Source organism: Microtus pennsylvanicus, chromosome 17 (assembly GCF_037038515.1).
Source record: "Microtus pennsylvanicus isolate mMicPen1 chromosome 17, mMicPen1.hap1, whole genome shotgun sequence".
Classification (NCBI taxonomy): Eukaryota; Metazoa; Chordata; class Mammalia; order Rodentia; family Cricetidae; genus Microtus; species Microtus pennsylvanicus.
The window spans coordinates 15241607-15262463 of NC_134595.1; the positions used below are offsets into that span (position 1 = coordinate 15241607).

Consider the following 20857-nt stretch of genomic DNA (forward strand, 5'->3'; position numbering starts at 1 on the left):
TCTAAATCGTCTAGATATTAATCTTCTAACTGAGCTATCAGTAGCAAAGATTTCACTTGGTTTTCAAGAAAAAACCCTCAAATAATGGCTTCTCTTGCTGGCAAAGAATCCTTTACTTCCCTGAGCAACCATTGATCAACTGACATTTGATCGCCTGATATTTTCCTCCATCCTGACCTGTCCCTGAATCTTAACCTCCTTGCACTATTCTGTGCTCTAACTGTTTCAGAGTTTGTAACACATTGTCCTCTGAGGCATATGGCATTAACCTTGTATGGGGTGACACATAAGAAATAGAATTAATTTATTTATAAGTTTAATTTCTTGAGACAATGTTTCTCTTCATATCACTGAATATTTGGGAACTGACCTCACTAATCAGGCTAGCCTTGAAATCACAAAGATATGCCTGACACTGCCTTTGTAATGCCTTTGCCTGTGTCCCTGCCTCAAGAGTGGTGGGACTAAAGGAATGCACCAAAATCACAGGTGAAAGCACCTTCCTTTCTGTATATGTGGGTCACCGATTTCCCCACCATGATTATGTGAGGATGTATGTTAGCAACAGTACATTTTTGATAGCTACCAAGAGTCACAGAGGCTGAACTGCTTGCGCTTACAACTATAATTCCACACAGATTCATTGTTCTGAAAAATTGCTACTCAAACAGAGATCATAGGAATGCCTTCCCCATCACTATAAGGGCCTAAGTGGAGAGGGCACAGAAGGAGGGGAGCATCTCACTTACCAGTCACTAACTTCTTCCTTGACGCTCTTTCAGTGTTGGAGAAGGGGGTGTCCGTGGGACTGACACCTCAGGACAGACAGTCCATCAGTTGCAGTCCACAATATTGCTAGTATTCCACCCTGCATTCACAGATGAGGACGCCACCTGTTGATAGGGACAGGTCATTGACTGCCCCCATCCAAAGGTCTCCAGAATTCCTGTTCTTGCCAACAGCTCTAATCCTGGGGAGGGGGGGATGGAAAAGAATTTGAATGAGATGACAGCCAATCTATCAATGCTTATGGATTCCTTAAGGGTACACAGGAAACCTAGTCCCATCACTTCTCCCTTTAGCACACCCCAACTTGCAGCACACGCTCTGCTTTACTGACCCTAACACCCTGAAGCAGAAGCTGGCTGTTGACCATGTCTCCTTGCTAAGCAGCACCTTTGGCCATCATGAGCCTGGACATGCACACTGTGATGGTCTCCAGCATAGACTTTGCTGACATGACTACACCGGGGCCAGATATTCACCTTCCATGATTTTTCAAATAACTCAATGTATTAAACATATTCAGAGATGCACAGCATCCTTATGCAAAGACTCCTTAGTCATCAGGAGGGAATAAGCTGGGGCTCATGAGCAAGACAAAACCAAGAAGACCAGAGAAAACAGCTTCAAGAAAACAGAGGAGCTGAAGCAGTTTAGGAAGAGTCAAGTCAGAAGAGAAGCACACCATCCCAGGACCCAAAGGAGGAGGAATCCACCTGTGCTCAGCCACCACAGCTTTAAAAAGCCTCGAACCCACCCCAGCATGCACACACGGGAGTCCGGGAAGGGCTTTCACCTCTTGTGGGGGAAGTGAGAGAAGAAAACTGGCCTCCCCTGAACTCTGTCAACTCTTCCTGCTACTCTGTCCTCTATTATTACAAGAGTTTATTGAACTTTGATCTCTGGGGAAGTGGCATTGGATATTCGCAGGGTGACATTTATTCACTTTCTTTTAGTTCCTTGAGAGAGAGTTCTCTCCAAAGCGCTCTATGTCCTGGTAATAACATCATAGACCAGGTTAGCCTTGAACTCAGTGATCTGCTAGACTCTGCCTCTGCCGCTTCCTCTGTCTTTTGAGTCCCTGCCTCAAGAGTGCTGGAACTAAAAATATGCTTCAACAATCCAGGTAGAATCAAGATTCTTTCTGTACATGTGGATCACCAGGTTTCCCAGCATGATTTGATGAAGAGTCCATGTGTAGGCCAAGGCAATTCTTGCTACTGACCTAAAATCACAAGAGACTGAACTGAATGTATTGACTTAGCTGCATGGATTTACAACTGCAACTCAACTCAGATTCTTTTTTCTGACAGTACCTTTGTTTCACTTGTAGGCTGGACTTCTGACAATGCCTATCTACTTCCAGATAGTACAACATCTGGATTTGACTCAAGGAATGTATTCAACCAGTCCCTAGATATTTATGGTGTTTGTATTTTCTCAATAGGCAATCCCCAGCTACTGTGTAGACACAATACTGTCCATTCTAACAAAGCCTATTTGCTGTCCAGAGTCACTGGTCTAGATAAATATAACAAAGCCAGCACGAAAGGATCCCACAACCTGTATCCAAGCATCCTGACAGGGGCACAATTGACTACAAGAGAATGAAGGAAAGCAATAGTTTAGGGAGGTCTCTTGTTTGATCACTCTCTCTGTGTTTTTTAACTACAGAACTTGGGACCCCATGAGTCTACTGGGCTTCACTGTACTCCTCAGAAAAACAGAAAGGCATTTGAATGGATATACATTCATGTTAAGATTATTATTTTAATCTTTATGTTTTCAAATTAAGTGTCTTGTAGAATAACACTTGTTGAACAAAGCTCAGGAATTATTTTACATATTAAAGCAATTGACAAAAAGATGTACTGAATTCTTCTCATGGACTTTAAGTCTCACTGTACTATTTATTCAATGAACAGATTTTATTCTGTATATTGTATACTGACAACAGCACTCAGTTCCCACTACCTGGCCATTCCTTAGCTCTCACCAAATATCTTAGGAAATGTTCTTCTGCTTTATAGTACTGCTTACAATTTCATGAATGTCTATAGGTAGAGATGTGTCGCCAAAAATCCACATAGTGAGACAGGATAAGAAGATGTTTCTGTGGGACTGGATACATTTGGTACAATATAATTATCTCGAGTTCCAAGGATTCTCCTGCAATCACCTTGACTGCATTCATTGTTTCTACTGTAACGAGTTCCACTGTGTACAACATCACAAATTTCTTATCATTTGCTCTGCTACTGGACACCAAGTTCATGCCCTAACACAGATATCCTAATCCTGAACAAACTGCAATATACAGCAATGTGCAGAGCAATAATCCATCCAACGCCTTGGAACACCATGGACAGGAAGAGTGGTAGACCTGCTTTGGTGTTTAAAGACACTGTATATTGAAATACACGGAGGGTACAATACTTCACATTACACCCACCAACTGATTTGCTGCTCCTACGGAAGCAATACTTGCAAGTCCCCAACTTTCAGATAACTCTCCACTTCTTATATTCTGTACCATCTAGAAAGATCAAGTCCAACTGATCTTAGCTAACACATCTCTATGGGATAGTCATTTTATTATGGGGTAAAAAACCAGGCTACACTGCTCTACCTGAGTGCATTAGCTCTTACATACAAACCACTGCACTCCTGCTTGCATGACAGTCCCTGATATTTGGATGGACTGCATTCTGCATGATCCATTTTGGCATAAGAGGCAATCATCTCACCACAACAGCAGCCACAGCCACTGAGTATCAGCAGCCAAAGCTTTTACAGTTTTTCCATCAGCACCAAAAGCACACAGAAAAGGAAGTCGAGAAAGGAGACAGACTGGAGCAGTTCCATCGACACCTGCAGCTGCACTAATCTCACGCAGAAGCACAAAGGTTTAGAAGGGAAATACAAAGGCCCATCCATTCCCTTCAATAAAACAGTAGGAGTTCCCTTCCCACTGTGACCTGTGATCCTCTGAGCCACAGGAGATTCTGTTGTACATCACGGCACAACATAAAAATTCCCTTCTATGAAAGCCAGCCTGCTAGCAGAAAGGGAGGTTACAGTTCAGTCCAAGTCTGACTTCTAGATATCCTACAACTGAAACAGAGGGACAATCATCTACTTCTTACTCATACCAAATAAAAGGATCCAAAGAGCTTCATCTTTTGGCAGGTCTTGAAGAGTTTCTTGACCAGCATCTCCTGAGTCTTAAGATCATTTCTGGGACATAGAATATAGCAGGCATATGGCTTCAGTGAGTGCCATATTCTAGTCATTCGGGGTCCCATTTCTCAACTTCTCTAACTTACTTTTGCTCTCCTTGGAGATGCTATCCATAATTTTCAGGCACTGTGACGATACCACGGTACCACCGACGATAAGAAATGTTTCATACACATGTGAGCAGTCTCTGTGCAGACCTGCCAATGCCAATTCTATCAGGGGATAGCCTTTGTGCAAAGTCACACACTAAGAAGATTCTCTAAATAGGGAGGGCAGTCTATTCCGCTGCAGCTTGCAAAGATCCCCTCACATGGAATTTTGTAATCTAGATAATACAACAAGTCCCTTCAGCTCCTAGTTTTCAGGATTCTCATGGGGCCAGCGCACATCATAACAGCTCTTACGCATCTGGTAGTATCAAACCAATCTCTTTACACTGACTCAAAGACAAGAACATGGCCATCATATACCCATCCACTTGAATGTATTATTGAATTTACTTGAGTGTATTATTGAACACAGCATGGTCTATGTTTTAGTTTGCTCTCACCTATCCACTTGGCACAACTAAGATTTTTGTCATTTTGAGTTAAAGACTTCAGGAGTTCATTGACAGGGTATGTGGATTTCAGTTAATTTCTTTCATAAAATGCAGTCAGCGTAAGTAATGTCACATGTGTGTCTCCCTAACAATGTACATTCCTACAGAATAAGAGAACAAACACCTTCTCACCCACGTCAACAGTAATGATCTTGTGGGATTACCCACGTTACTTGAAAGTGAAGGAATGGTGGGTTACAAGCACTGGACATCATTTATATACGTAGATATGTAAAATAAAGCAAAAACTCACATGGATATGGTATATGGGACAGGAAATCAAAGTCCCTAGGGCTCTTTCATTAATGGAAGCCAGCAACACAGCTATGTAAAGTGCTCCCCTAGTAATGGGGCAAGGCACAAGAAAGACATCAGAGATCACCCACAATGCACTATTCCATTGACACCTCTGGACCATGTTATTCATGGGAACCCCAAAATTGGATAATAATAAACAATTGGTCAGAAAAATGCTTACTTTGCGATGCTACTTGGAGCACAACTGAGATACAACAAAGGGGCAATAGTGACGACTGCAAGTACCAAGGCACACACTCCTATTTAGCTTATAGAGCATAAAACAAACCAGGATCCTAAGGAAAGAGGAGAGTTCAATTCAGTGGTTGCCTCCTTGAAGTAGCCTCTCAGACTGATTGTGAAACATGATCTTTTTTTTTAATATTTATTTATTATGTATACAATATTCTGTCTGTGTGTATGCCTGCAGGCCAGAAGAGGGCACCAGACCCCATTACCGATGGTTGTGAGCCAACACGTGGTTGCTGGGAATTGAACTCAGGACCTTTGGAAGGGCAGGCAATGCTCTTAAACTCTGAGCCATTTCTCTAGCCCCTAAACATGATCTTTATTATTAAATGGCACGGAAGGACCTAGGCTATGCTCGGCAATACTATACAAACACAGTTGACTTGGAATATATAAGAATGTTGGCTGAGCAAATCTAGAGAGTACCAGGAAGGAGAAATCCCCTGTGGTCTCTGATTTACCTCTTACCTCAATGTACTGCTTTGGTCTCCTGTTCTGGATTGCTTAGACAATGGTCTGTAAAGGATAACATGAAAGACACTTGATCCTGCACCAAGTTAGCTGAGATTTCTCTGTTTAGGTCTGTATCTCATTTTTTAATTGGGTTATTTGAAATGTTGATGTCTAATTTCTTGAGTTCTTTACATATTTTGGACATCAGTCCTTTGTCTGATGTGGGGTTGGTGAAGATCTTTCCCCATTCAGTAGGCTGCCTTTTCCTCTTATTGACTGTGTCCTTTGCTTTACAGAAGTTTCTCAGTTTCAGGAAGTTCCATTTATTTATTGTTGCTCTCAGGGTCTGTGCTACTGGGGTAATATTTAGAAAGTGGTCTCACGTGCCCATGCATTGGAGACTACTTCCCACTTTCTCTTCTATTTGGTTCTGTGTGGTCAGATTTATATTAAGGTCTTTGATCCATTTAGACTTGAGTTTTGTGCTTGGGGATAAATATGAATGTTCAACATCCTTAGCAGTCAGGGAAATGAAAATCAAAATAACTCTGAGATACCATCTTACACCTGTCAGAATGACTAAGATCAAAAGAATAACATGTTATTGGTGGCGTCTTCGACACGGTAACCTTTCTGTCCCGGTGCCCTCGCCTGAGGCCTTTACTCTGGGCTTTTGGCGCCTCCCAGAGCTCGGGGCCTCCCCCGGGACAAGGTCAGGACCAACAACCTGTGACTGCCCCCACCTGTTCAATGCGGCCATCTGGAACTAAGAGCGACTAATTCGTGAGTTCACCTGGGTTGGATCGCCTTCCCATTAAGCCCAGAGAGGTCCCGGATCTCTTTGGTGCATCCTGGGTAAGGTTGCCGACTCCTCCCTCCTCCGCCCGGCCTTCCACCCTTGGCTAGCTAGACCTGTTTTTTTATCCGCAACTGGGAGCTCAGAGCTCCCAGTTCTATCTTTTTCTGTTTTCTTTCTGATCTCTTTTCTGTCCTCTTTACGGGCTCCCTATGGGGCGAGCGCCTCTCGGCTGCAACAGGCAGCCCCCAAAGGCTTACCTGCCTCCTCCTAGCCGGGATTCTTCCCCATCGGAAGCTAGGTTCGGGTCAGTTAGGCTATAGCAAGGCCCCCTGGTTGCTCGGACGCCTGTAATTAGGGCTGCTTTGTTCGTGGCACCTCCGTGTGCCTTCTGCGGATAGTTTCACGGTAATAGCCATGGGTGCTAAGCCTTCTAAAACGGTTCCCCTGGCCTCCCCATTGGGGCAGCTGCTGGAAGCTCTGAAACCTCATGCCCTAATTCCCTCCGTGAAGTTATATACATTAATCCGTCTTTGCTCTAAAACTTGGCCAAAGTACAATTTACAGGGTTCCTTCAGGTGGCCTTCTCAGGGTTCATTTGACCCCGATATTTTACAGGAATTGGCTAACTTCTGTCACCGTTCGGCTAAATGGAAAGAAATGATGTACATTATGGCATTTTTCTACATGGCCATTAAGATTGACCCCTCCGTTGCCTCTCACTGTTCACCTGCACACATGTTCTTATCAATGCCATCCCTCCAGGAACCCTCTGCTCCCGCCATGGATCCTGCGGACAAACCTCCACCCACCCCCCCCCAGGCCTCGAGGGGCCACTCGCTCTCGTTCTCCCCAGTTGAGTGACAGCAACAGCTCACCCATTCCTCTTTCCTCCAAGGTCTCTTCTAGGCACAGGAAGGACTCACCTAACACCTCTAAACGTTCCCCTTCCAGATCTCCAAGAAAGTCCCATTCCAGATCTGCAAGGACTTTGCATAGCCCCTCCGATAGAGTCCCTCATAAATATTCGTCCAACAGGTCATGCAAGCAGCTGGAGGCTTCCCCCTGCCACAGGTCACACAGACAGACAAAAGCATCTTTGGACTCCTGTCAGTCTCCTCCCCGCCCAACTCCGCCCCCTCGATCTTCCAAAGCCCCTCTAGGCTCCCGCTGTCACTGATCACCATTCTCCCGTTGTTAAAACACCCACACCTAAGGATATCAGGTTCCTAAAAGCCACAGCAGCCCCCTGTCAGATCTGCCAAAAGATAATGGCCCAGAGTTTACTTCCCAGATTTCTCAAAATCTGTCTAGGGCACTTGTAATCCCCTGGAACTTCCACACACTGTACCACCCTCAGTCTTCAGGTAAGGTAGAACGGACTAACTGCTCTTTAAAGGAAGCTCTCGTTAAGATGTCACAGGAACTCCACCTCGACTGGGTAAGCCTTCTGTCCCTTGCTCTTCTCAGGCTTCGGGCTCTCACAAAGGGCTCCCTTTTCATTTCACCCTTTGAACTCATGTATGGGCGGCCGGTTTTAACCCCCAGCTTCTCATCGGGAACCTCTCCCCTTCCTGATCACCTGCTCACTCCCCTCCTTTTCCACTTACCTTCGCTACTGTGGGACTTCACAGATCACTCATTACCTCAACCATGTGCTAATACATGTCCAACGCCGGTTAAAATAGGAGATAAGGTATTACTCTCACCTCCAGGCCAACGTCCCTCACCTCTTTCCCCTAAATGGCAGGGTCCTTTCAGAGTAATTCTTCTAACCCCCACAGCTGCCAAGCTTGAAGGAATTCCCCATTGGATTCACCTGTCACATCTTAAACTGTTCATCTCCACGGCTCAAGATAATCCTTCATACACGGTAACTCAGACAGGACCTTGTTCTCTTAAGTTCCAAAGGATACCAGGTTCAGCCCCCTCGACTCCAGTCTAAGGGAAACAGTGGTCCCATCCGTCACTTAATCCTCCTGTGTTAACACACCCTCCCTTCTTTAAATTCCTAAATAACCATCCAGCTGTCGTTACAGATATCATCATCAAATACGGAGTCAAGGGCTCAGGCGGTAAGCAGATTCTTAACAAAGTTCCTTGACATAACAGGTCAGTCGCTGACTGTGGCAGTGACCCCTGAAATGTTAAGGAATATACGGTTAAAATCTATTTTCTTTTAAGACACTTTCTTTAAGCTCTAGGAAGCCAGCCCGACCCACCTAAACAAATCAAACTCAAGCGGATCATTAACGGAATAAGTATCATTTAATTTTTTATCATTCTTAACCCCAGACCTCCTAAAACTCCTCCACCCCAAATTTCCCCTTTAATTTTCCAAGCCTCCTCCCAAACCTCCTCTCCCCTTTAATTTTTTTCTCTCTACTAATGCGACTTTTGTCTTTCAGCAACTTAACTATGATCCAGATACTCAGGAGGATCCAGACAGATGTGATTTCTTCAATCAGCCACCTTAAAAAGCCAGCAAACAGGACATAACCAACAGGACATCGCCAGAATAATCGGACACTCCCTGGATACCTCGACACCCAAAGGACATCGTCAGAATAATTGGACACTCCCTGGATCCCTCGACGCCCAAAGCCAGCAGGAAGCAGTCATGAGAGACCGGGCTACGCCCCCATTCCCTACCCTTTAAGACCCCCCACAATTTTTTTAATAAAACCAAAAAGGGTGAAATGTTGTTCCTTTTGCAGACTACAGCTCCCAGCATCCCCCTGGACTTGAAGCCGCAAAGGCGCAGGGCATTTCTCCCAGACGCCCGTGTGTTCCCCGTTAAAAACAGGGGTCACCACGAGCTCTCTCTCTCTCTCTCTGCCCCTCTCTCCTTTCGTCTCTGCACACCTGTCCCTTACTTGTTGTTACCCCAACATTAAAGTGCACCCACGTGGGACCGCCGCATGTCTGTGTCTCCGTCATAACTCCGCATCGCCGGGTGTCTCGCGTAAAGTCTCCACTCTCTAATCCCGCAGACAGACAAACAAGACAAAATAGAATAACAGAAGCAACAAGAAGACAAGTGTCTCAGAGTTCATCAACATGCACGCAGCACACCGAGCCCTGACCTTGCACATAGTCACAAAGGAACACTTTGATCTCTTCCTTGGGTCATGGACAGATGCTGATGGCACAAAAGCCAGATGGACTGGAATGGCCTATCACCTGAGTTCCCTCAACAGCAGTTCTCCCTCCTGCCCAAGACTACTCACTGTATGTAAGTGTAGGCTGATGGGACACTTTCTGTTGGAAGGTGACCCATTATATGTACATTATACACTGCTTCATCAGTGAACCTTATAAGAGCACTGCCATGATAGCCTAGACTAAACGCTATGGGAAGTGGCACGTCCATGCCTTGATTGCCTCTTTCAATAGCCCACACCCCAGCCTCCAAGGCTACTGTTGGTCTCCTGGCATCTTCTCCAACCAATCCCATCTTCTAGTTAGGAATCGAGCCTTCCCATTGGCTGTTGCCTCATTTATGACATCATTCTCCCTCCAACCCTACCAGCACCTGGTAGAATCTTGGTGTTTCCATGGTGATGACTGTAAACAAATTTGGATCATCACAGGTCCAGGTGACCAGTGACCAGTGAGTGCTGTCTGATACTGGACACACTTGCCACTGAGGTCAGCTGATCAGACAAAGCCGACCGATTATCTTGCTCCATTGTTCTTTGGATTGCTAATCCTCTCCCCTTGACCATGTCAGGTAAGGAAAGAGACTTTAAAACATGTGATCCTCTCCACTGACTTTTACTATACTAGTAAATCTTTGCTGAATGTGGATAGTATTGATGTTGATATAGATATCTAGATTTGAAAGTCACATTTAGCTTTGGTTCTTACTAAGTATGTGATTTTAGACAGAAAGTTTATTCTCAAGTGTTTTCCATCCACCTCAAGGAGTGAACAGTGTCACTATGCTTGGGGTGTGTACTGTTGGGTTTTCAGAGGAAAGTGACCAGGGAATAAAATCAGGCCCTTTTGGATGGTATTAAACTACAGAGACACAGGAAAATGAACAAGGCACGCAGAGATCTAGCACTCCACACCACTGATGAGACAGTCTACCCCCACTACTCTTTCCAGTCTTAGTTTAAAATTCAGGGCGACTCTAACAGTATCGGTCACACCACGGATGGTGGCACACAACTATAATCACAACATAGAGAGAACTGGGTGGGATGGAGGTCAGTTCAAGTCTAACTAGCTCTACACTGGCCTCTCTCTATACTCACCAAATGAATATTGACTATGGACAAAATGGCGACTGCCATGTTGTGCAGTTACTTGGACTTCCCTGGATTAAACATGGAGAGTGGAAGAGAATAAGAGGACTGTGGAATCTGAGAAGGCAGTTGTTGTACTGAAAGAAATATTGACAGTGTTGCTGGAAGGACAGACCCACAGGAAGTCAGGGAAGGGGGCAAACACAGTACGGGTCTAAAAGTATATAAATATATGAAGGCACACTGCAGAGGGGACCCTGGTGGTCAACAATGGTAGTTTAGAACACAATGTTGAAGACGACCAGATTATAATCAAAACAGACAAGGCATTGTCATTTCCCAAGCCATGTTTAACCAAACGTAACTGTTCAGATTAGTCTGTACAAAGGTTCCCTGGCACATATAGAAAGAATATCCTGATCTGGTCCCTACTCTTGCACTCCATCCAGACCACTTTCTGCCCAGTTCCCCGTGTCTCATGTGCACTGGTGGTGTTGGATAGGATCAACTGGGGCTGCGAAGTCCAGTCAGTTAGAGTCTGACCATGGCAACTGACACGCTGTTGTGGGGGAGGGGATTCTCACAAGGATTCCCCCTTAGAAGAGATATAAAAATTAACAGTTACTGAGGAGCTGTTAAGAAAACAATTTAATCAACAGATATTAAATTGAGAAGCAATCATATTCAGAGATGAACCCCATAAAACATTAGCATTCTCAAGAGGACACACTAAACTGGTGCAAACAAGAAGAAATGTTGTCAGTAGGTTGTATTTCTGAAATCATATTTGAATAATGCTTGAAAGTTATGAAATTATAAGAGATCCTATTTATACAAGAAATCCAAGGGGAAAAAAAGAGAGAGGGGAAAGGAATAATTACCTAAATTCCTTACACATTTGTTAAACATCATTTCAGAAAAAAACTCAATAAAATAGAGATTGGCCTGGTGGTCATGGCAGGGGCTCCAGCACCAGCACTTTAGAGGCAGAAGCAGACCTGTCTGTGTGATTTCAAAGCCAGACTGATCAACGTAGAGTGAGTTTAGGTCACTCTATACTGTAAGATCTGCAGAGAACAGGACAAAGTTCCAGGTATGGAATATGCCTATGGGTCTCTTCCCAATAATAACCTCTGTTGTAGAATATATTTGCAAGGAAGTGTCCCAACAGGCATTATTATATTACAATCAGGAAAAAGGAGCATCGTGTCTAGATCTGAGTGAGGATTAAGGCAGATTGACCAGGATTTCCATGCCCACACAGGAAAAAGCAGACAGTTCATCTAGTGATTGTCATCCTACATAGCACCACCGATCGATCTTAACCCATTTGCTTGAGATATGTAAGGGAACATAGATGCTAGACTCTCCCACTCAGTACAACCTGAAGATAACACAGTCCCTCCCAGGGCATAGAAAGCTTCCATCTCAAATTTTTCCAACTCTCTTCTTGCTTTCTACAGAAAATTGCCAAAGTGCACCTTTCACTGGGACAGAATGTGCTCTGCAGCCCTCTGTGCCTGTGCTGAGGAATGCCACACCCTCAGCAGGAAGTGTGTGCAATTTCTATGGGGTCTGTACCCCAGCTGTGAGCTCAGCATGGCTCCTGTCATCAGACTCCAGCACATGCTGCCAGCAGCTCACGGACAGTGCCTGTCTTTACCAACGAGCTGGCACGACCATGCTGACTAAGCCAACTGACCAGAACCAGATCTCTACTTCGACATTTTTCTATCCAAGTGTTCTCCACTGGGATCTCAGAGAAAGCACCACCAGAAGGGAAGCTCCGTTCCTGGATGCCCCTTTAACTGTCATTGACCAGAATACCATCCCCTCGTCTCGGTCTATAACAGCCCAGTGTGATACCACTTTCCATATCAATGCATTACCACCATCCTATCCAACACTGTCTGCCTGCCTTGTACAGGCAACGCCATCAAATCTACCAGATCAACGATATATCCTGGCACCTTGCTACCTGCATGGAAGTCAGGTCTATTATTATGACCAGAACAGCCTGGGTCCTCCGATGGCTGAAGAATTCTGGCAGTGCCAGCAGGCCTATGGCTCTGTGTCCTGCTCTGGGAATCAGGCTTCCTCTCTGCACCCAGAGATGGTGATGGCACTACAGGAGATTCAGCCAATGAACATCCAAACACCTTTCTCCACCTCTCCCATCTACTGGCCCACATCTGCTCAAACCATGCCAGACACCAGTCTTCAAGGTGAGTAAAGCCAGGAGGAGAGGTGTGAGATCAGCCCTCAGACGAGACACAGCTCTACCTTTCAGAAGTGGATGTCCACACAGAGGAAGAATGGGAGTCCTGACATGTTGGCTGTGGCTCAGGCTTATTACCCCTATATTCAGTCTCTATAATGAGAGAGAATACAGGAAAGTGAGTGACATTCAACCTTCATTAGACATGTCCAAGGACCACACCACAGGAACGCATTTCACTGACAAGGCTAATCAGCCCCACGTACCAGCTCACTAAAATCACCTCCTTCCTAATCTATGTCTCCAGATTCTAGGTGTCACCAAGATTTTTTTTTCTGTTTTTGTATCACTAAGTTTCCCCTGAGTTGAAACTAGTATCGAGAGAAATGGAACCCTGAATCTGACCTAGAGGAGGTCTTCTCCCACACTCCTAGAGTCTGCTGTGACATTCTCTAACACTTAAGATGTAGTGACAGTTTGCTTTGACCTGTGTAATATTGATAAGTAGGAATGAAGCATCTAGCCCTATCTGTCTCGATCAACCTCTCTCTGTCTTTGTCTCTGTCTCTTTTATTCCTCTAGATCTCTCTTCCACTTTCTCTTTTTCTTTTTCTTTCTGAATCTTCAGCAGTGACCCAAGGCCAAGACTATGTAGACATGTTCTCTGTTACAAAGTTGAAGCTCAAAGCTACTACAGTCTTACATTTTCACATCACTAACAAAAAAATCTGTGAAATGTGGAGCTTAAGGAATATCAGGGCTTTTGAACTGCTTGCCTTTCAGAATTGAGGAACTGATATGGATACCTAAACTCATATAAAAATCCAGGCTTCAAGGCCATATGAGTAATACAATGAACAGAAAGAAACTGGTAGAGATGAGTAAGATTAGGAAATATTGAGCAACACAACCTGAATCAGAGCAAACTCCCAAGGCAATGAGAGGCACTGTTCCAAAGGAAAATATGGGAGACAGGGAAGAGCACACACCAAGGAATTCTACCACCTCCCCATGATCACTAAGCATGTACACACCACACAATCACAAAAGAAAACATGATATCACACGGTCATAAGAAACAAATGAGTAGTTACTATGTGTCTCCAAAGAGGGCTGCTTTCCCTGCTCCTCCAGCAGAACTCATAGCAATGCCTGTAACAATGCTGTAGGAGCCTCAGTGCTCAGGTGCACTGAAAGGGGGGCGGGGTAGCATCTCACTTACCAGGCACTGACTTCGAACTTCCTCTCTTTCAGTGGTGGAGAGGGAGATGACCCTGGGATTGACACCTTCAGAGCAGACACTGTGTCTGCTACAGAGTCCAGACCTCGGCAATGCCTGCACCCAGGATGCCCAGATGACGACAGCACCTGTCAGTGGGAACAGGTCATTAACTGCCCTCATGCACAGTCCTTCTGAATTCCTGGCCTTGCCTCCAGCCCCAAGCCTGGAAAAGACACAGAAGAACAATGCAGATGAGATGAATGCTGAGCAATCAACACCTCTGGATTCCTATGAGGGCACAAAATGTAACCAAGACGCATCACCCCTCCCTTCAGCATACCCCGGCATGCAGCAGCCCTTGAACTACAGTGATGTTGGGAGCCTGAGACAGAAGCTAGCTTCTCAAAATGCCACTTTGGGAAACAGTGGCCTTGGTCTGGAAGACCCTGAGGCTCTGCAGAGTGTCATGGAGTCTAGCAATGACTTTACAGACATGACTACTCTGGTGGCAGATATTCACCTTCCCCAACTCTTAAACTCCATCACTGACCTTGACCAAATGGAAGATCACACAGCAAGCCAAACCAAAGACTCCAAAGACATCAGGAGGGATCAGGCCCAGTCACGCACCAGCATCTTTAATGGACTATCTGAACTAGGCAAAAAGAAAAGCCAGAAAGTCTCTGATGTGTTTCATGGAGCTCTTCAGGCCAGAACCCATAGCGAGGATATGCTGAAGGAAGATGATCCTGGGACCATAGACAACACGGCCAACCACGTGCAGAGCAAATCTCAGATATTTGTACCCAAGAGGCCCAGCGTAGCAAGAGCACAGGGGAAAGAAAAGGCCAAAGAGACCAGAGAAAACGGCTCCAAGAAAACACAGGAGCTGAAGCCATCAAGTCACAGAGTCAAGGCAAAAGAGAAGCCCGCCATCCCCAAGACCAAGAGGAAGAGGAATCCACCTGAGCTCAGCCATGACAGCTTTAAGAAGCCTCGAACTCACCTCGGCATGCACATGCTGGAGTCCGTGCAGGTCTTTCACCCACTGGGGAAGAAGAGTGAGAGGAAAACTGGCGTCTCCTCCTCCCGGGCTCTGCTGAACTTCAGCAGCAACAAAGATCCCAGGACGGGTCCTGATACCACATCACTGCTGGATATGCCACGTGAGGGCCAAAGCCTTGACAAAAGCCTGGGCAAGATTCAGAGACCAGGGAGCAGTGCTCCCAAGCGGTGTCCATCTCCATCCCAGTATGAGCTTCCCCAACCTGGGAAGGTCAAGTTAGTACCTCTGCCTTTCCCAGTCCTGGACAAGCCTCAAACCAAACCTGTTTCTAGAAAGCTCCTCTGCCTGGCTTCACGCAGGCCCACTGTGGCTTACCCAGTGAGGCCTCACTCCCACTCAGCTCAGCCTCCCACGCTCAAGCCATCCCAACCAGCTCCTGCCAGCACATCACTGATGGCCTCTGACAAGCCAGCTCTGCCAAACGGCACCAGTGCCACACGAGCCAACATAACCAAGCCCATCCAGTCTTGCCCTGGGCCTCAGCCGGCTGCCTCTTTGCCTGCACCCTACAGAGCATCATCTCACACTTCACTCCACAGGGAGCCTCTTTCTGCTGCCAGCAACAAGGCCCTCTCATCTCCCAAAGCTAAAACCCAATACCTGCTGCTAGACTTCAGTTGCCAACCCATCCCATGGAGGAAAGTGGACATTCCAGGGCCAGTCATCTCACAGCCCATCACTGAAGAGCAGAGGCCAGAGAGGGAGGCCATGAAGAGGCGGGCTCAACAGGAGCGAGAGAATGCTGCCAAGTGTACCTCCCTGGGAAAACCACAGCTTTTCCTTCAGAGGGAGAAAGATATGGAAATTTCGAGATATTATGGCTATGCAGTGTAAGTGCTGCCCAAACCTTTGGGACACAACGCTGTTCATCATACACAGGTAAGATGTAGATACACATAGATATTCATGCATACATGAAGTTTAGAGGCTTAGCCTAATGTGTAGATATGTAGATACATACATAGTAATGCAGAATAATATTTAGATATATGCATATATATGAATGGAAAGACATAGTTTATAAATTTATAAATATTTGAAGACACTATAATTGACTGTAGAAACTTAAGACTGTGATTTTATCTATCAGTATATAGAGAGGGCTTTGATGTCTTCCTTAGAACTTTACTATTATTAATTTATGTTTCCTAGTTATGTAATAATACATGTTACATAGATACAACATATGCTATAAGTCAGTGGTACTACTTATTTAATGTTAAAGCTGTAGCAAAAAGCTCTAGTGGCAATAAGATTATTTTCCTGGACTTTAATTTTCAGGATCCTAGGATGATGTGGAGTCCCCTCTGTGTGCTGTCAATATGTTTTATTACCATTGGTCATTAATGAGTAAAGCTGTTTCAGCCAATGACTGAGCAGGTCAAAGCTAGGTAGGAAATTCGAGCTGAGATATAGAGAGAAAGCAGGCAAACTCAAAAAGATGCCATGTAGCTGCCGAAGGAGAAAGATGCCTGAATGCCAGAACATTGCCAATAGGTCACAGACTCACAGTGATAACAGATTAATATTACTTGGCTTTATTAAGATGTTAGAGTTAGCCAGGAATATGCTGGGGTCATTGGCCGAACAGTACTGTAATTAATGTGGTTTCTGTGTGATTATCCGTGTCAGAGTTACTAAACATGGTAGGTTTCCTAGAGTGTATACTGTAAACTGAACACACTCCTGCTGTCACCACACTTTCTCCCATTATGAACCTCAAACACGAGCCCTTTAAACATCAGTACTCTGCCATAGAGATCTGCCTGCATTTTCATGATATGAAACATAGAGTCCATGTATGCATAATCAAGATCCTACCTTGAAAGAAATTCTTCAAGGCAAGTATCTTTCTGATATGGGTTGATTTGGATTACTGGGTTTATCTCAAATTGTATCAATCTTTGAAATGATCCATTTAACATGTTCATTTCTCGTGTGTGTGTGTGTGTGTGTGTGTGTGTGTGTGTGTGTGTGTGTGTGTTGTCCACATGAGCTACTGTGTAACAAATGTGTGGAGTGCTCACAGAGGCCAAATCTGGGCATCAGGTCTCTGGAGTCTGGAATTAAGAGAGACTGAAAACCATCATGAGGTGCTCTGAATTCGACCTGGGGACTCTGCGAGAAAATCAAGTGTTCTTGTCTAAGAAGCCATCTCATCACACCCAAGTTGAGTACACATAATGCAAACAACATAACCTTAGCCTCTCTATTGCTGCAAAGACTTGACTGTCTACAAACATCACATGTTTTTCACCCATGGAAACACTGTTGGACACCACGCCTGGTTCCCTGATGTACTGTAGACAGTGCTGCAATCAACACTGACGGGCAAGTGCCTCTCTAATGTACCGAGTTCTTTGGGAAGGTGCACATGAACCATGGGGTGGGCCAGATGCAGGCTTTGGTGGTCCCGGAACACTGACAGCCAGTCAGGATGGAAAACGTCCAATCCCCAGCAGCAGTAGATAGCATTCCTCACTGTGAATTCCCATTAGCAGCATTGGTCACTTTTTCTAGTCGGCCTTGAATGGCATCCACTGGAGGTTCACTATGCATTTCCCTGATTCCTCCTGAATCAGAACATTTGGATGTACTCACCCTCAGTTTTTCCAAAATCTGTGAGAACAGTCTTTTTCTATCCCCTTTAATACCTGTGTTGTCTTCTTTCTTATGATTTACTTATTTAATTCTAAATCGTCTAGATATTAATCTTCTAACTGAGCCATCAGTAGCAAAGATTTCACTTGGTTTTCAAGAAAAAACCCTCAAATAATGGCTTCTCTTGCTGGCAAAGAATCCTTTACTTCCCTGAGCAACCATTGATCAACTGACATTTGATCGCCTGATATTTTCCTCCATCCTGACCTGTCCCTGAATCTTAACCTCCTTGCACTATTCTGTGCTCTAACTGTTTCAGAGTTTGTAACACATTGTCCTCTGAGGCATATGGCATTAACCTTGTATGGGGTGACACATAAGAAATAGAATTAATTTATTTATAAGTTTAATTTCTTGAGACAATGTTTCTCTTCATATCACTGAATATTTGGGAACTGACCTCACTAATCAGCCTAGCCTTGAAATCACAAAGATATGCCTGACACTGCCTTTGTAATGCCTTTGCCTGTGTCCCTGCCTCAAGAGTGGTGGGACTAAAGGAATGCACCAAAATCACAGGTGAAAGCACCTTCCTTTCTGTATATGTGGGTCACCGATTTCCCCACCATGATTATGTGAGGATGTATGTTAGCAACAGTACATTTTTGATAGCTACCAAGAGTCACAGAGGCTGAACTGCTTGCGCTTACAACTATAATTCCACACAGATTCATTGTTCTGAAAAATTGCTACTCAAACAGAGATCATAGGAATGCCTTCCCCATCACTATAAGGGCCTAAGTGGAGAGGGCACAGAAGGAGGGGAGCATCTCACTTACCAGTCACTAACTTCTTCCTTGACGCTCTTTCAGTGTTGGAGAAGGGGGTGTCCGTGGGACTGACACCTCAGGACAGACAGTCCATCAGTTGCAGTCCACAATATTGCTAGTATTCCACCCTGCATTCACAGATGAGGACGCCACCTGTTGATAGGGACAGGTCATTGACTGCCCCCATCCAAAGGTCTCCAGAATTCCTGTTCTTGCCAACAGCTCTAATCCTGGGGAGGGGGGGATGGAAAAGAATTTGAATGAGATGACAGCCAATCTATCAATGCTTATGGATTCCTTAAGGGTACACAGGAAACCTAGTCCCATCACTTCTCCCTTTAGCACACCCCAACTTGCAGCACACGCTGTGCTTTACTGACCCTAACACCCTGAAGCAGAAGCTGGCTGTTGACCATGTATCCTTGAGAAGCAGCACCTTTGGCCATCATGAGCCTGGACATGCACACTGTGATGGTCTCCAGCATAGACTTTGCTGACATGACTACACCGGGGCCAGATATTCACCTTCCACGATTTTTCAAATAACTCAATGTATTAAACATATTCAGAGATGCACAGCATCCTTATGCAAAGACTCCTTAGTCATCAGGAGGGAATAAGCTGGGGCTCATGAGCAAGACAAAACCAAGAAGACCAGAGAAAACAGCTTCAAGAAAACAGAGGAGCTGAAGCAGTTTAGGAAGAGTCAAGTCAGAAGAGAAGCACACCATCCCAGGACCAAAAGGAGGAGGAATCCACCTGTGCTCAGCCACCACAGCTTTAAAAAGCCTCGAACCCACCCCAGCATGCACACACGGGAGTCCGGGAAGGGCTTTCACCTCTTGTGGGGGAAGTGAGAGAAGAAAACTGGCCTCCCCTGAACTCTGTCAACTCTTCCTGCTACTCTGTCCCCTATTATTACAAGAGTTTATTGAACTTTGATCTCTGGGGAAGTGGCATTGGATATTCGCAGGGTGACATTTATTCACTTTCTTTTAGTTCCTTGAGAGAGAGTTCTCTCCAAAGCGCTCTATGTCCTGGTAATAACATCATAGACCAGGTTAGCCTTGAACTCAGTGATCTGCTAGACTCTGCCTCTGCCGCTTCCTCTGTCTTTTGAGTCCCTGCCTCAAGAGTGCTGGAACTAAAAATATGCTTCAACAATCCAGGTAGAATCAAGATTCTTTCTGTACATGTGGATCACCAGGTTTCCCAGCATGATTTGATGAAGAGTCCATGTGTAGGCCAAGGCAATTCTTGCGACTGACCTAAAATCACAAGAGACTGAACTGAATGTATTGACTTAGCTGCATGGATTTACAACTGCAACTCAACTCAGATTCTTTTTTCTGACAGTACCTTTGTTTCACTTGTAGGCTGGACTTCTGACAATGCCTATCTACTTCCAGATAGTACAACATCTGGATTTGACTCAAGGAATGTATTCAACCAGTCCCTAGATATTTATGGTGTTTGTATTTTCTCAATAGGCAATCCCCAGCTACTGTGTAGACACAATACTGTCCATTCTAACAAAGCCTATTTGCTGTCCAGAGTCACTGGTCTAGATAAATATAACAAAGCCAGCACGAAAGGATCCCACAACCTGTATCCAAGCATCCTGACAGGGGCACAATTGACTACAAGAGAATGAAGGAAAGCAATAGTTTAGGGAGGTCTCTTGTTTGATCACTCTCTCTGTGTTTTTTAACTACAGAACTTGGGACTCCATGAGTCTACTGGGCTTCACTGTACTCCTCAGAAAAACAGAAAGGCATTTGAATGGATATACATTCATGTTAAGATTATTATTTTAATCTTTATGTTTTCAAATTAAGTGTCTTGTAGAATAACACTTGTTGAACAAAGCTCAGGAATTATTTTACATATTAAAGCAATTGACAAAAAGATGTACTGAATTCTTCTCATGGACTTTAAGTCTCACTGTACTATTTATTCAATGAACAGATTTTATTCTGTATATTGTATACTGACAACAGCACTCAGTTCCAACTACCTGGCCATTCCTTAGCTCTCACCAAATATCTTAGGAAATGTTCTTCTGCTTTATAGTACTGCTTACAATTTCATGAATGTCTATAGGTAGAGATGTGTCGCCAAAAATCCACATAGTGAGACAGGATAAGAAGATGTTTCTGTGGGACTGGATACATTTGGTACAATATAATTATCTCGAGTTCCAAGGATTCTCCTGCAATCACCTTGACTGCATTCGTTGTTTCTACTG

At 44.7% G+C, this 20857-nt stretch overlaps 1 protein-coding gene across 1 annotated transcript; it reads left to right on the forward strand.

Annotated features, from left to right (window-relative positions):
* The first annotated feature begins 10145 nt into the window (after positions 1-10145).
* On the forward strand, positions 10146-16012 carry LOC142837159 (uncharacterized protein C2orf78 homolog). The gene is made up of 3 exons (XM_075952123.1): positions 10146-10152; positions 12136-12897; positions 14145-16012. Exons 1-3 carry the CDS (start codon positions 10146-10148, stop codon positions 16010-16012), a joined length of 2637 nt encoding a protein of 878 aa, XP_075808238.1.
* Positions 16013-20857: the final 4845 nt, after the last annotated feature.

Bases quoted from the DNA above. Each gene is read 5' to 3' on its own strand.
- LOC142837159 (XM_075952123.1), top strand. The intron at 12,898-14,144 runs GTGAGTAAAGCC...CCTCTCTTTCAG, and splicing joins GCCAGACACCAGTCTTCAAG to TGGTGGAGAGGGAGATGACC.